General features: G+C 32.6%; 1 protein-coding gene across 4 annotated transcripts in view; it reads right to left on the bottom strand.

Moving 5' to 3' along the window:
- Positions 1-8297: 8297 nt before the first annotated feature.
- The window catches only part of LOC149570887 (uncharacterized), a 95426-nt gene continuing 90533 nt past the window's right edge, over positions 8298-13190 (bottom strand). For all 4 annotated transcript variants that reach the window (XM_089812448.1, XM_089812449.1, XM_089812451.1 and 1 more), the window contains exons 15-16: positions 8795-8837; positions 8298-8670 (exon numbers count right to left, since the gene is read on the bottom strand). In XM_089812448.1, coding sequence (XP_089668574.1) covers positions 8570-8670; positions 8795-8837 — 144 coding nt within the window. In that variant the 3' untranslated portion in view covers positions 8298-8569. The remainder of the gene's footprint in view (positions 8671-8794; positions 8838-13190) is intronic.

Below are 13190 nucleotides of genomic sequence, written 5' to 3'. Positions count from 1 at the left end.
TATTTTTTTGTATTTCTCTTGTTAATTTTTCATAATAGATTTTTTAATGGGATTTTTTTAAATGATTGAATTTTTCATATTTGATAAATTAAACTTAAATAAATAATATTTATTAATCTATTTAAAAGATTTTAGTAAATATTATGTTATTTAAACTAAAAATTATTAATAATCTAATTTATTAGATAAGATTATATTTTAAATCTCCACTTTTAACTATTATTTTTCTTTTCCTATTTATTTAAAAATAATTTTTTTGATCTCTATTTATTTAACTTTTCATGTTTAAAATTGATACAAGTTTTTGTTTTTAAATTATCTTAAATTATTTTTTAGTTTCTAAAATTTATTTAATCAATAAAATATTTGTTAGAGACGTTATTTTTTCATATTATTATTATTTATTTTTCTTATTAATTTTTCATTAAAAAAATGATGAATTTTTTTCTAATAATTATTTTTTTCATATTTGATAAATTGAATTTAAATAAATAATATTTATGAATCTATTTAAAATATTTTAGTAAATATTATATTATTTAAATTAAAAATTAATAATTTATTCACATAAGATTATATTTTTAAAAATAATTTTATTATCGACCACCTATAGACTTATCACCTATAACTTTTCGTTGCAGCACAAAAGGAGCAACAGCTAATTATATACAAGATAAATCCATCCCCAACCAACAACCAATACCCTGCCCGTGCAAGCGCTACTAATTATCATCATATGACAAGTATATTGCAGACAATATTTGAAAGTCGTATGCAAAGTTGGGAGATCACGACAACCAATCGCGGTTTAAATTCTTGTCGGAATATTTTCCGACTGGAGCAATTCGATTGCTAAATGGTCTTTTGCTCCATTGCTAAATGTTTTTTGGCTGAATTCGACTAAAGTAATTCGATTGCTAAATGGTCATTGCTTTTGGATAAATTCTGGTGTCAAACTGAACTGAGATGTAAGAGGAGGAATCGCAAAATATTGATGAGACCTTTTGGGGTAAATAGCTCTACAAGTGTCCGGGCATATAAACCCACAAAACATGAATCACAAAGCATGGTAAGTATTGCCAGTTGCAGCAAGGAAACATTATTTCTTGGGATAAAAGGGATACAGAAATCGCAATTATGGATACATTGAAGGAGATCTTTGAAGAATTTCTAAGCAAATGCACATTGCAGGTGTAAAGCCAAGTTCACAGCCCATGCTCATGTGCACGTGAAATAACATACCAGGCGCATCGACTGTTTGACAAATTGCCTCATATCTATACCATTTCATGGGATGCATTCATTGAATATACACAAAATAGATTTGTCGAAAAGAGTTTCAGAGGCACTCAGATAAAAATTAGAATGCGCTAAAATTGAGGATCCAGAATATTTGGCAACGTCTCCTTTGCCTCTGTGTGGTGGAGCTTGTGACAGGTTATAGACATTCATCAGAGCAAAATGACATGTAAATAGTTTTTCTATGTTATCCTTAGTGAATATGCATACAAGAAGTGTAGGGTGAAATGTTGCAGTTTGATATGCCAGAAATGCATAGAAGATGCGCACAAACTGGGTTTTGGCTTAGTCATATACATGCAAATTAATATGGATAAGTTTAGCATGTCTGAAACTGAGAAATAATCGGTCCCCTTGTCTACCTTAGAACTATATCAAGGAATTTGGAATTATTCATATTACTGGAACTTAGCAAGTGATGATGAGAAATCAACGCTAAAGCCGAAGCCTTTGTCTGCTAATGCAAAGAGGAACGAGAACCTATCTTGAGTCGAATAAGCAATGTCGAAGTGCTGGAGGATGCTAATGCGTATGTTGTGAAACTTACAGCGTTCCATGGTGTTTGGAGAATCTACAGCTGAGGATGTTGAGATTGTCCAGAGCAGGCTCAATTCCATGGTGTTCGCTAGTAATAATGAGATGGTGTTGCTATTGGTGAATAAGCTTGTGTATGAAGAAGAAGAGTCTATACAAATTGTGACCAGTTTCTTCGAAGAGGAAGAATTAACATTCAGAGGGATCCTGACAATCCATCACAAGCAACCTTGGACAAGGAGGTCAAAAGGTCGGTATTAGATTTAGAGGGAGTGAGAGAATCTATCAGACGTAACCTTGGACGAACAGGTCAGTAGGTGATATTTGTTTGAAAAAAGCCTACTTAATGCACTCTTCTCTGTGAGACTTGTCCAAAGGTCGGTATTAGATTTAGAGGGAGTGAGAGAATCTATCAGACGTAACCTTGGACGAACAGGTCAGTAGGTGATATTTGTTTGAAAAAAGCCTACTTAATGCACTCTTCTCTGTGAGAGAGAAGTTTGAGGTGCAAGTCCTTGTTAATGAATTCATCTCTATGAGGGAGAAGTTTGAGGTATAATCTGTTGTTAATGAATTCATCTCTGTGAGGAAGAAGTTTGAGGTGTGATCCCTTGTATGGATTTTTCTCTGAAATAGAGAAATTTGAGGTATTAACTCTTGTAGCATTTTTTTCTAAGATGGAGAAACTTGAGAAATCAATCCTTGTAATGCATTTTATCTCTAAGACGGAGAAATTTAAGGTGAAAACCTCAGTTTCACCCTCTGGGAATAGCAATGGTGGATATTGTGTGAGATAATCCATGACTTAGTACTTGTGATTATTCACCCTCTAAGAGTAGCTATGGTGACAACATCACATTGAACAATCCTGTGATGGGCACTTGTGCTCATTTATATTTCAATTTATAGGACCAGCCATGATGGACCCACCCTCTGGGAGTAGCCGTGGTGGACGCCATGTGGGTGACTCCATGGCTAAAGCACTTGAGTTGAGTCACTCCCTGGAAGTAGGCTATGTTGACTGTTATTGTGAAATGACATCATGCAAGTGATTTTGTGATGAACACTTGTGTTCACTTGCATTTCCATTCATGGGAGTAGCCATGATGGACCCCCCCTCTATGAGAAACCATGTTGGAGGTCATGCGAGTGATTTCATGTCTAAATACTTGTTGAGTCACCCTCTAGGAGTAGCTATGGCGACTGTCATTGTGAGATGACAACATCACGTGAGTGATTTTGTGTGAACACTTGTGTTTGCATTTTTCATTCATGAGAGTGGCCATGATGAAGCCACCATCTAGGAGTAGTCATGGTGGGCTTTATAACTCATATATCTAAGAAGATCCTCCATAGGTTGTTAGAATTAACCTCAGACAGAAATAGCAGTTACATGCAAATATAACCAATATCAAAAAATAATAGATCGCACAAAAGAGAACACAAGACACCAAGATTAAACGCGGTTCACCCAATCCCTGGGCTATGTCCACCAACAACAAGTCCAAAATTATTATGATCTAGTGATTACAACCTGATTACAATCCATAATCCCTTACAACTTAATACCACTGCAAGAACCAATTTTCGCTTCACACGTTATGAAAATCTCTAACCTTAAGCCCTTTTTATACAAGTGTTTTGCCGCTTACAAAATTAGAGCTAGAATAATAGAAAAATAGTAGTCAACACCTTTTACAATATAAGGGCATTTTTGGCTTCTGGGGTGTTGCACCTGAAACCCCTGCCCTTCAACCCCACCCTGTATTGCGATAGGGAGCGCACCTGGGGGGATCCCATCTTGGGGGTGTTGCCCTCAAACCCCCATAGAAATAAGACACTAGCTAAACAACTTAAAATTTGCATCGGCATATTTAGTCAGTGTTGTTACTTATGTCAGCTCTCTATTTTCAATAAAGATTCAGACCTTTGACCTCTGACATTAAATAAACACATGTCAGAGTAAAGAGATTGCACAGCAAAAGGCTAAGGTGACTGGTCAAGTGACTGTTCTTTTTAAATATTTGTACAAAAAGGACAATTTTTATTAATTGAACATATAAAACATGTGACGTTTTGTTAAATATTTGTACAAAGTGGATAATTTTTATTAATTGAAAATATAAAACATATGATTTTTTTTTTTTTAAATGACAATTTTTTCTAAGTTGAAAATAATATTAATATAAGATTAATTTTGATTTGGAATAATTTAATTGAAATAGAAGTTTTTCTAATTTAATTTTATAATAAAAAATATTAAATTTATAGTGGAGTTTAATTTTTAAAAAATTAAATAAAGAATAAATTTATAGTATACTTTAAATTCAATTTTATACAAATATAAATTTATAATAGATATTTTTGAATTTGATTGTGTGTGTTTTTGATATATGCATAGTTTGTTTTGTTTCATTTTGATGATGATAACGAAGTGTGTTGAAAAATATTGATGTTAAAAAATACACATTGGAATATAGAAATCTCCATTATTATTATGATAGATCTTGGAAATTTGATATGTTGAAATATGAATTTGTTCTTTAGCTAAAAATTTAAAATTGAAAACGTTTATTTATAAATTTAAACAAGGCTAACATTATAAATATGGATGTTCTTTAATATGGTAACAAAGTAATCATATGTGAAGTTTAAGTACCTTTTTGCAATATGAAAAAAATTATCTCAAAAATGAGATTTTAATCTCAACAATAATATTTTTATTTCAATAATCTATTTGTCTCAATTTATTTTTCAATAGTAGTATTTTAATAATAATATATGAGGTGTGAAAAGTAATAAAAAAAAAATTTATTCTATGTTTATGACCCATAGAATAATGGTATATGATATTATGAAACTAAATAATTATGACATGTAAATTTGACTCTTACATTTTTTTTATTTTTTTATTTTTAAATATTCTTATATTTTAATATACTCAAATAATTAATTATTGATTATATATATATATATAATGAAAAAGTCATTCTTTAGATTTAAGAATCATTCTTTATTTAAAAAATTATACTAAGAATATTTTTAATTTAATATTTTTATTACAAACTTTTTTTTTTCATTTATTACAAATATAGTTCTTTTAAAAATATTACTTTAAATTAAAAAACATTTTAGATTGAAAAAATATTTGAAGTTGTAAAACATACTAATACCAATATTAAATATCTATATTTTACAATATATTTAAAAATAATATAATTCATTTTTGAATTTACCTATTTTTCATACATAGTACTACACTACACTAGAAAGCCAATATATAAATTGGTCAATATAAAAATTTGAATGCACTAGTGACAAAGCTTGATTTATTTAACCAATTCCATCATATATGAAGAAAAGGTGGAAGTTGTGACAGCTTTAAACGAGCAAGTCAGCAAATTAATAGGGCTCACATAGTTTGTTTACTCTGACACACAACATGTGTTCTTTTGTGCAGGTATAATATAAAATACATAATGTCAGAAATAGGCACATTTTGTTGCAAACGGAGACCTGACGGAAGTAACAACACTGGCTAATATGCCGGTGCAAATATTCAGCTATTTAGCCAGTGCCTAGAAATAATATGGAGGGAAACCATGCCAATAAACCTCCGAGTCTAATTAGGCTCCACATCACAACATAGGTAAGAGAGAGTGCTAATGTTAGCATTGGGAGGACAAACCAAAAGTTATTGAATTGGATCCCTCCATAGCTAAGAGAATGTTGATATTATTGTAGCTATGGTCAAATTCTTTCAAGCCAACATAGAAACAATGAAGGTTGTGATAGTTTATTTATTATATTATTATTAAAATAATATTATTTTATTATTATATTATTGATATTATTTTATTTTATTTTGGCAAAATTTGAATATTTATTTTATTAGTAACCTGTTCAAAGGGCTCATTGAGGAAAGAATCAGAAAGAAAACCTTCGATCCTTGCCCATCAAAGATTACAAATATGTTTGCGGGAATATTACATCTGCAGTATGAAGCCGTGCTTCAAAGTTTTACAAAATGCCCAAAAATCACTAAACCTAAAAGGAGCTCATACATTATGTCAAAGCATATAAGTCAAAATACCCCATACTACCCTTTATATCAAATTTGTCATGTCATTATTATCTATTATAATATATAATTATTATATAATAATGTAATATAATTATTCTGAATTAATTAATTGGGCCAAGAGTGATGACTCTTGGTGAAGGCCCACCGCCAATATATATTCCTAGTAAATAAATTTTCCCTCTCAAAAATACTTTTACATACAACCCTTGAATGCTCAAGATGAGAAGTCAACCATAACTAACAATTGGAAAGCCTATCATGAGATTGATAGTTTTCCTCTGAATTGAAAGGTACAGCTCCCTCTTAGAAAGATATTCAATGAATTTGGATAGTTGGATATGCCTTTAACCAAAAGGGACTAAGGCCTACTAACACTCGCCCATAAGCATGGGATGAATGCAGTTATTAGACTTAAAAACTGAATAAAGAAAGACAAATAAATTACCACACGACTGTCTATTCCGTCCTTCACATTATAGAAGAAAAAGCGAGAAACTAAACATCTTATTCTGCAAGATGTGAATATGTGAACCATATGATTACATACAATACATACTTGATAATAATGGAAGATACTCAAAAACACAAAAAAGAGAACCATAGGATCAATCTTAATCAAGAAGTAATGAATATACAGACCGCACGATCTGCAGTATAAATTTATCCTTATTTCAGAATATCAAAAAGCGACCACACGATCATTTGTGTACTGCCATTACAATCAAAGATGCAGAAAACATAAAATAGTTTTTTTCCCTCTTCCATCTGTTACAATCAGAAACAATATATTCTACTTCCCCATAGCCACAAGACTGCTGAAAGAAGAAGAAGAAAAACCCACCTTTCTTCATAGCCATAAGACTGCTGAAAGAAGAAGAAGAAAAACCCACCTTTCTTCAAATTTCTACCATAAATAATCTGCTGCAACTTTTCAATTTTGATGACCAATTCTTGATTTAAAAGAGAAATAAATAAACATTACACATTCCCATGAAATTGTTATTGTCCAAGTTGGTTAAAACATTACTAAAATGTTTTAAAATGCTGCTCAAAAACTGATTTAAAAGAGTGGAAAAATACGTAATTTCATCTGCAGCAACTTTTTAATAAATTCGCCATGAATTAACCCGGCATCCTAGATTTGAAAATTTGCAAGCATTTATGATTTTTTAAATTGCAGATGAGTTTTAAACCATTTTTTAACAATTCACCAAATCATGGTACTTCCTTTGTAAACTGACCCTGCTAACCATATTGCTGCAGTGATAAAATATTAAAAATAATATAGGGCATTTGAGGTCAAAATATTAGGTGGGTTGTCCCACCTTTTTCGGATGCATTTTTGGATTTGTAAATATATATGCAGATTTGATTGTATATTGAACCTAATTGTCATTTTGAACCTGTGAACCTAAACTTTTGAACTATGGTGATTTTGAACTATCTGAACACTTGGGTTGGCTGAACCATTTCAACTAGTTGATCATTGGAAATTGAACCATTGGGCTGCTTGCAACTCTGAACTTGAATCTGCACCAACACTTTGAACCTTGAGCTATATGGTTTGAGATTCGAGTTCAATATGGTAACTTGCTGATCTGAAAATTTGAACAATTTTGAATTGTTAGACCAGCTGAGTTTTTGAATTTTTAAACCTTGAACTTGAACCTGCACATTCTGAACATTCAAACTAGTGAACTTGAACCTCGAACATGAACCTTAAAGTTTTACTTCTAAACTGACCAACCGATGTTTTGAACTTTGAATCTTGAATTTTACGGTTCAGGGTTCAAGTTCAATATTTCACCTTCGATGTTTCTTCTTTACAAACATAAGTTTCACAAGAGTATTGTTACCCAACATCAATAAAATATGTTGAAAGTGATTAAGGAAATTTCCCACAGAGCTCGGCTTTTAAATTTTAAAAGTTGGGTGCTGAAAGCAGGTTAACATATATAAAGGAAGATCTAGTCTTTCTCTTTGAAAAATGAACCATACACATACGATATGTTTTAGATTAAATATATTGAACATCATACCATTAAGTCTGCAAAACAACTGTTTCTTTCTAAAAGAGACGAGTTTTATTTATTTTCACCTCATAAAAGTGCAATTGATGGATGTTTCCCCTAAAGTTTATGCCAAAATGCACAAAAATTATTAAGTACTTTGTGATTAAACTGAATCAAATGGTTTTCCTTATTTTGTAGCAAAATAACTGGATCTCTTAATAAAATGATATTCATGGGGAACAAGAAAATATTTCTTTGAAGTAGGGCTATCTATTCAAACTTAATAGCCATCTATGAATCTTGAAATTTAATACATGCAATATTGTCATTTCTTTCAATGATAAAAATGGGACTTACTCTCATAGAAATGTGGACCAACATTGTTAATTTCATCTGATTGAAGCAGAATAAAATGCTACACTTTGTGAATTAGGAAATAAATAATATGAAATCTCTCTGATCCTTGGATTCTCATAATAAGGAATCCAAGATTTTTGATGTGCACATCATATATTTTTAATCAGTGAGGCATCACTTATTATCTCTCTATGAGAAACTGTTTTAATGATAAAACTGGTACATTGAGTATTATATTCAGAATGATGCAGGAGTATTATATGCAGAATGATGAATTGCTGCATCATAAAATAATTTCCCCTTGGACACTCCGATTCAGAGATTTGTGAGGAAGAACTGTGCTACTTAGGACAACAACTTCATCTTCAACAACAACACCCTCACCTGAAAAGTTCAAAACAACAGAGAACACAAGCAAGACAAAGGAATATAATATATTGACAACAGCAATATGTACAGGAGCAGCATAACATCAATATAGTCCATTATACAAGAAATCATAACTTACCTAGAATTGAAATACCATTCTTAGCTCCATTTTTCCCTTGACCCTGTAAAATAAGTTTATAACATAGGATTGTTTACTGATCTGCCTGATAGACAATCATATTTTAGATACAGATAAACAGCAGTATTCCTACATTGAACCTCAACTGGTTCATGGCAGTGTCAAGTGCTAATAATGATAATAAATCTCAAGAAGATTCTGTAGCAGAGTGTACTAGTATTCATCCACCTAAGATTCACAAACTAAGTCAAGCATGCATTCAGTCACATCAAGGAAGAACTAATCAACTGTCCAAGATTTCAGAATGGTCTAACTGAGAAGAATGCCCAGGTTTATGGAAAATGACATTAATAGGTGTAGAAATATCACAAAATGCATTCTTCTATTTGGAGAAAGCAATCCTTCAAGAGTTTATAAGAGGAGAGAACACTTGTGGGCTATCATGCCATTCAATTGACAACTCCGTGCTGTCAGAAAGCTCTCTGATATGGCACATGAAAATGAACCTAACGGAATAGATGATGAAGAAAATGTAGCTATAGAGATCAGCATGTTCCAGGGTAGTATTATTGCTTCTCAGTTCCTTGCATACATACGCTGGTAAAGATTTCAATACAATATTTTTCATTCTATCCTCAGCAACCTGGTAGAGCCTATTGTATGTCAGATTTGCTTGTTCTAACCATCCATTGTCAAAAACCTACTTGATGTGCTACCACTAGGTTAAACATCCCTTTCAATCAAAGGGTTTCCACCTTCACAATATGTAGCCACGAGAATAGAGTTCATGGCACTATTCACGTGACAAGCAAAATATACTATTTTCTGGTGTAATTAAATATTGACTAATAATACTTTACTTACATTTACTTAGGATAATGCATTTACATATTAGTTTCATTGAGACACATAGGAGTTTGCATTTCATTTTAGCACATGGTGTAGGAGAAATCCACATGAGGTTGAGTTAGTTGTTACCTCATACTTTTTTATGTGTGAGATCCACCTTTAATGGTCTTATCACATTATTATCCTCTCACTGTTGCACATATTGCACATGCTTTGGTATACAATGGAGGGTGCATGCGATTATACTTAGTGTGATTGATATGCAATTCAAAATAAGTGAAATGGGCACAAAAGGAGTCAAAATATATTAAAGAAAACAAAATGATAGGGTCCATTGTTAACAAATTTGCAACATGGACTGCAGGAACAACCCGCTTGGGGTTTCCTCGAGTATTCCCTTATCCATAATTTGTAATGGTTTTTGCTGAAAACTATGATGAAAATAGAAAGGCAATTGTTAATCAAAATACATAGGAGGTAATTTTGTCAATAACAAAAGTGAATTTTCTAGTTTATTGGACCTATGAGAATAGAGTTCATGGCACTATTCATGTGACAAGCAAAACATACTATTTGCTGGTGAAATTAAATATTGACTAATAATACTTTACTTACATTTACTTAGCATAATGCATTTACTTATTAGTTTCATTGAGACACATAGGAGTTTGCATTTCATTTTAGCACATGGTGTAGGAGAAATCCACCTAAGGTTGAGTTAGTTGTTATCTCATACTTCTTTATGTGTGAGATCCACCTTTAGTGGTCTTATCACAATATTATCCTCTCACTGTTGCACATATTGCACATGCTTTGGTATACAATGGAGGGTGCATGTGATTACACTTAGTGTGATTGATATGCAATTCAATATAAGTGAAATGGGCCACAAAAGGAGTCAAAATATATTAAAGACAAGGGTCCATTGTTAACAAATTTGCAACATGGACTGTAGGAACAACCTGCTTGGGGTTTCCTCAAGTATTCCCTTGTCCAGAATTTGTAATGGTTTCTGCTGAAAACTATGATGAAAAAAGAAAGGCAATTGTTAATCAAAATACACAAGAGGTAATTTTGTTGATAACAAAAGTGAATTTTCTAGTTTATTGGACCTACGGTATGAAGTACAAAACCCTACCCACATTGACCTGGAAAAATTGGCAGAAACATATGAGAACTTATGACCAAATCAAAAATAGTCATATATCAAAGGATTAGCAGATGGATTCAATCTTCCTTGTAATCATAAATTGCCTTATGAATTGGATATTTTTTCGCAATGGGTTCAAGATACTATATCCCTACTATCAATGTGTTTGGGTTTGGAATGTAACCAAAAAGTGGGTGCCAACATTTTGGAAATGATTTTCAATATTCATTGTCGATGAGATCCAATAAGATATAATTATATTGACCACATTGTTCATGGCATGCAAGACCAATTAATAATGATTAAAACAAGTTCACAGTCACAGTCACATAAGACATTTAGATACACGACCTACTTGAGTTATCTTCTATTATCAAAGCATCGTCAAATATTTGAAACAAACAAGCTTCAGCTTAATTTTGGTAGACAAATATTTGAATGGACATCAGTGATTAGGATGAGTAATCCCCAAGGGGACTACAAACAATTTATAGACTTCTTTTTGGCAGCCCTTTATCATAAAATTATAGGCACTTCAATGCCAAGATTGTCTATCTTGTAAACAATGAATTCAACTGGGAAGTCAAAGTCAATTGGCCGACTAGTACTTTATGGAAGACTACACTGTATTAAGGTTTTAACGTTCAATAGTAGAATCCTACAAATTTCCAATACATGTGATAGAGAGGGTATTTGCATTGGAATATGTACGACAAATGGAAAGTACAGATGTACTCTTTCATGGTCAGCAAAAGAAAACAATATTTCCTTCCTTGCCTGTCACATGCGGAGGGTTCACATTTGAGAGAAGAGCATTTAAAGTGGAACAAGAATTTTTTACAGTTTTTAAATTTGATGTTGCCAAGGACTAGCAGTATGATCCACTAAGCATAATTGGTATGAAGCTTGTACAGAATGGGAACTCTACAAACAAATGGCAGCATGAAAGTATTCCATTGATTGAAAATTAAAAAACCACAGACTCCAGGGAAGTGGTCAAAATAGAGATGGAGAAATGTGCTAGTGAAAACAATATTTCAATAGAGGAATTTTCAGCACAAATTAATGAATTGGACAGTCAGAAAGAAAAAGTGCAGCCTGTGACATCATACAATTTCTCCCAGAAGGCGAATCATCCAAATGAAAAATCTCTTCCAAATGCCATAAATAAAGACAGTATAGCTACGCATTGGTGTCAATAATAAATTAATGCATTTTAGGAAATTAGGAAGAATCTTGAGGACCCTAAGACATCTACAGATTTTGAAGACTTGCCTGAGGATGAACCATTTAGCAAATTATGGGATACTCAGCATCCAAAAGTAACAACAGAACAACATGATACTAAGAATGAAGACAATGGGTATGAGGTTTCTCAAGATCGTAGATCCACCGCCACAGGCACTGCCATTGGTTCTACTGGATCCACTCCGCAAACTACTACTACTAGTGCATTTGATTCAACTGGAAAATATATTGTACTCAATCAGCAAATAAAGGAAAAGTATGGCATAAGGGCAAAGATGATAGAAAAAATGGGTTATCTAGGTGATGGTGGGCTGGGCCCAACAAGTCAAGGACCTTGGTATCCACTCCCCCTAGCAGAGCCACCAAAACCTAATCATAAACTAGTCATTAGAGATGAGTCACATGACCCATCAAGTTCATTAGAAAAAGGTGAACCCATTAAATTTTTCATCCCAGCTGAAATTCCAACTCTCAACGGTGGTACATCTTCGAAAAGGACATTACGAGTGCACCTTGACCAGAATACTATAGTTGAATGGGCAAAGAAGCAAAAGGTTATGTATACTTGTATTGATATAATGCCAATCACAATTCCCTCAAGACAAAACCCTCAGAACAGTCCAAAGACTGCAGTTGTTAGTGGCAATGGGGCAAGATTAGGAAGGGGTGATGTCATTGATAATCCCCAAAATGCAATTATTACAACCTTGCACAGTGGTGGAGACATGTACAATATTGCAAGTGCTCTTTCTCCTTTCAAACATTGTATTGTGTCAGCTGACCCATCTTTTGAATTCAATAATTTTGTAACAAATTTTGAAGAAACCAAAAAAATGAATAGAAAAAATAATAAGGCATTCAAGAAGGATGTACTTGATGAACTTGCATCAAATAGGATATTTTCAACACATAACCCAAATAAAGAAATGATGGAGTTCATGATTGTTTCAGCTCCATAGCGACATACTAATCCACAAGAGAGTCAGATAAATCTACCATATCTTCATGTCAGCACCCTATCAATGGATTTCTCCTAAGTAAAAAGTGTGGACAAAGTCAATGTGACAAAAAAGACCAACTCTGTGGTCTATAGTTCACTATTCAAGATGGAGAGAGAGAAAAGTGCTGGAGAAGGCAATTGAAAAGTTA

The sequence above is a fragment of the Cupressus sempervirens genome, chromosome 2, assembly GCF_028749045.1.
Source record: "Cupressus sempervirens isolate cs-2001-9-10 chromosome 2, ASM2874904v1, whole genome shotgun sequence".
Taxonomy (NCBI): Eukaryota; Viridiplantae; Streptophyta; class Pinopsida; order Cupressales; family Cupressaceae; genus Cupressus; species Cupressus sempervirens.
The sequence above is the reverse complement of the archived record's forward strand: the minus strand, read 5'-3'. Positions and strand labels throughout refer to the sequence as shown.